This window comes from Malus domestica, chromosome 11 (assembly GCF_042453785.1).
Source record: "Malus domestica chromosome 11, GDT2T_hap1".
Classification (NCBI taxonomy): domain Eukaryota; kingdom Viridiplantae; phylum Streptophyta; class Magnoliopsida; order Rosales; family Rosaceae; genus Malus; species Malus domestica.
In genome coordinates, this window is record NC_091671.1 from 10,935,486 (window position 1) to 10,939,440 (window position 3,955).

The window sequence follows — 3,955 nt, forward strand, 5'->3', positions numbered from 1 at the left end:
GTTTGTGTTTTCCTACCTTTTAAGTCGAGGTAAGAAGAAATTTTGTAAAATCATAGACATTTTTTTACACAATGGGATTAGAAAACAAGATTTAAGCTATAAGTCATACAAGTAACCATTATTAATTATTGAGTCTATAATTATTTTTTTAAAGGGAGCCAATTGGTGACAAGTTACAGTTATCCACTATTTTTTGGGGGTCGAAAATACTCATAGAGGTATTTCAGCCCCTAGCCACAAGTTTGGCTTCGACACCAGCAACGAGTTTCGAATCCAAGACCTTCAATTTTTAGTTTGAAAGAAGTCTTGTAATCCAGCATTTACTACTGGGCCACCAGCTCGTGGTTAGAGCCTATAATCTTTGAGAATATTTTTTTTGTTCTCTAAAAAAGGAAATACATTTTTACCAAAAAATTTTGTGATTGAAAAAACATTTACACATGGTAATCAGATCCCAGCGACTCTGTGATAATATTACGAGAAATGAAAAACTATGGGCGGCTCAGAAAGGTTATTTTCAAAACAATTATTAGCTTCCCACGTTCGACGAGCGCACAAAGGGGTATTTCAGTCATTTAAAAATTAGTACCATTCCTGTGAAATGGCCTTTTTCAGGCGGGCCCACTTATCTTTTTGGCCTTGATTGGCTGAGTCTACTTTAAACCAGCCACCAATTCCTCAATCGCGACCGCATATCGAACCGTCCAAACGAATCCCAACCGTCCAAATCCTTAAGACAAATCCAGCCCCAAGATCACGAAAAGATCCAACGGCTGAGAGAACCTTCTCCTCCTGACAGCCCGCCTATATCAGCCGGAGAGCTTGTGCTCTCCCCGTGCCACTCCATCGCTGCTAGGGTTTTACATTTCTCTCACCAACCTACAACCAGCTTCGAAGGTACTCTCTCGAAGATCGAAACGGCACCGTTTGCCAGTCCGATTTCTGTTGTTTTCTCCCAATGCCGATAAGCCGGAAAATCGGCTCGAAAATCGTCTCCGATCGAGCCGGTTGAGCTTCGGATTTTCGCTCATCGGCCGATATGGAATTCCGATCTGATATTTTTCGGGTGGTTTGACTGTCTTGCAGGACGTTTGACCATGGGGAAGTGCTACCCTACCGTGAGCGAAGAGTACAAGACGGCCATCGACAAGGCCAGGAGGAAGCTCAGAGGTCTGATCGCCGAGAAGAACTGTGCTCCTCTCATGCTTCGTATTGCGTACGTCTCTCTCTCTCTCTTTCTTGTTTCTCTCTCTAGGTACTTCGCTCTGCGTGTGATTGTTGTGGGAGTGAGATTTGATTGTGTGTGGTGGGGTGCAGATGGCATTCAGCTGGAACTTACGATACGAAGACGAAGACCGGAGGGCCGTTCGGAACCATGAGGTGCCCGGCTGAGCAATCTCACGGGGCCAACAATGGCCTCGACATCGCCGTCAGGCTCTTGGAGCCCATCAAGCAACAGTTCCCTATTCTCTCTTACGCTGACTTCTACCAGGTAATTCAAATATAAATAGTTAACAAAATCTTATATATGAAAATTTAATTCGGATTTATTTGATTGGAAACAATAAACCAGATATTAATTTTTAATGGGGATTTATTTGATTTTTGTAGTTTCGTTGTAATTTTTGTTTTTAATTTTGGTGTAGTTGGCTGGTGTTGTTGCTGTTGAGATTACTGGTGGGCCTGATGTCCCTTTCCACCCAGGAAGGAAGGTCAGTAAGCTTTGATTTTCTTCCGAAGATTTAGTTAAGCTTGTAATTTTTATTTAGTTACCATGAATATTTAGATCGAATTACCACGAATAAATTGAATTCTGCTATGTATTTGAATTATCTTTTGGGATGATTCGGTCTTTGATGTGTTTTCGTTTGGTCATCTGATTTTTTCGTTATCGTTTTGCTTCTGGTGCATTCAACTCCTCAAATGTGTTTGAGGTAGAAGATGGTATTGCTTTGGAAAGTCATCTATTTCGATTTATTTTGATTTAAAATGAAATTTTCATCTGTTTCGTAAGTCGTTTTAATCATGTTTGTTTGAATGCACCTATTCGACCCAATCGGGTAGTCCTGGATTGTCCTCATTTCCAGTAATTTCTCATATTATTGATCCCAGGTTTTCCGATAGATGTTCTGTCGCCTTTGTTCGGTTTCTAACGTAAGCATTGTATATGTTTTGAAATGACCTTTTGTTGTGCCAGGATGCCCCCGAGCCACCACCAGAGGGCCGTCTTCCTGATGCTACCAAGGGTAAATATATCATTTGACATGACCTTTTCTCATTGTTTTGGTTTATGCTTCTCTTGTATTGTAGGTAATGATGTTATGTCCTGACCGAGTTTAAATTTACTGTTCAAATGATGTAGGTTGTGATCATTTGAGGGATGTCTTCGGCAAAACCATGGGCCTCAGCGACAAGGATATTGTTGCTCTCTCCGGTGGTCACACCCTGGTAAACTCATATCCTGCTGATTTGTTCATGTACAATGCTGGTTTCTGTATATACTCAATGGTTATATTGCATATTGCAGGGAAGGTGCCACAAGGAGCGATCTGGATTTGAAGGACCTTGGACTCCCAACCCCCTTATCTTCGACAACTCCTACTTCACGTGAGTTCTGTTTTTCTGCTGTCTTTTCTCAATATGTCTAGTTGCACTGAGCTACAAAAGTCAAGTGGAATGCTGTTCGATTATGCAGGGTGCTTCTTGGTGGAGACCAGGAAGGTCTTCTAATGCTTCCAAGTGACAAGGCTCTTCTGGATGACCCTGTCTTCCGCCCTCTTGTGGAAAAATATGCTGCGGTGCGTGCCTTCAGTAATTTTCTTTTCTTCTGCGTGCTTTTCCATTACGTACAAGACTGAAACTGATTGTTAAATTTACCTTTATGTTTTTCAGGATGAAGATGCCTTCTTTGCTGACTATGCTGAAGCTCACATGAGGCTCTCTGAGCTCGGGTAATTTTCTTATTACCACATCATTCGCAATTACTTTGGGTTTCTTTTAATGTTTTATTCAACACAGAAATGGCCTTGAATACGATTTGTTGCTGCAATTTTGTAGGTTTGCCGAGGCCTAAGCAGAGTCGGGAGAACTACAAGGGATGATGCTGATGCCTGCCCCGCCGTTGCTTTTGTTTTTTTGGATGCCTCTTAGTTGCGAGGTTTTAGGCAGTTGGTATTTTTCTTATTGTTATTGGGTGTTTAGGAAAGAAGTTGGGACTTCTGGTTCGGTTTGAACAATGAATGCTTCTAAATTGGATAGAATGCTGTGGTAATAATCCTTGTAGATTAAATAAAGCCGTAATTTTCACTTCACTGGTTTTTGTTCTTCAATGCTTCAGGCCGCCTCGTTTCTATTGGAAAATGTGGTGGTTTGGTCGTATCAATGAGAGACTTACGTGCACCCATGGTCCCATGGATGTCGATGTTGCTACAGCGTGACGAGGGTTGAAGTTCTTCCACATATTGACAGGTTTATGGTAAGCCTCGGTTTTAAACTTTTTACCCGGTCTATGCTAAACATCCGTTACAATTTACCTAAAAGCGACTTTCGTAATTAAAAATCAATTAAATCATAACAAGTGAATAGGTTAGTGATCGAGCTTTTCAAATTGATTGTATTGACCAGACGATGGCCTATACAGTCAATTTGATTGTGTTGTTAGCGTTCACTTTAACTGGTTTGGTTTGGGATGGGCTATGCGTCATTTACACTCTTTATTTGGGTTGTAACGTCAAACTATTTGGGCTCGGAGGATCTCAGCATGTGATGCTCAATAGGACTCGGCAGTGCCAGTATGTCTCGGCAGATGTCGACATGTCCACTATGTGCATGACGAAATGTCCCACTGACTGAACCTAGTAGAAATCGTATGAACTCGAAAAAATTTGGCACTGCCAACGTTTCTTTTTGTCTAAAAGAAGTTTTTGAATTTTGATACTAAAATTGCATAAGGTAG

The 3,955-nt window shown here is 41.3% G+C and overlaps 1 protein-coding gene across 1 annotated transcript; it reads left to right on the forward strand.

Annotated features, from left to right (window-relative positions):
- The first annotated feature begins 362 nt into the window (after positions 1–362).
- On the forward strand, positions 363–3,311 carry LOC103447832 (L-ascorbate peroxidase, cytosolic-like). The gene is made up of 10 exons (XM_008387034.3): positions 363–897; positions 1,087–1,216; positions 1,318–1,492; positions 1,647–1,712; positions 2,198–2,246; positions 2,363–2,448; positions 2,528–2,607; positions 2,696–2,798; positions 2,893–2,951; positions 3,058–3,311. The coding sequence occupies exons 2-10, from the start codon at positions 1,098–1,100 to the stop codon at positions 3,071–3,073; spliced, it is 753 nt and encodes a 250-aa protein (XP_008385256.2). The 5' UTR covers positions 363–897; positions 1,087–1,097; the 3' UTR covers positions 3,074–3,311.
- The last annotated feature ends 644 nt before the right edge of the window (positions 3,312–3,955 follow it).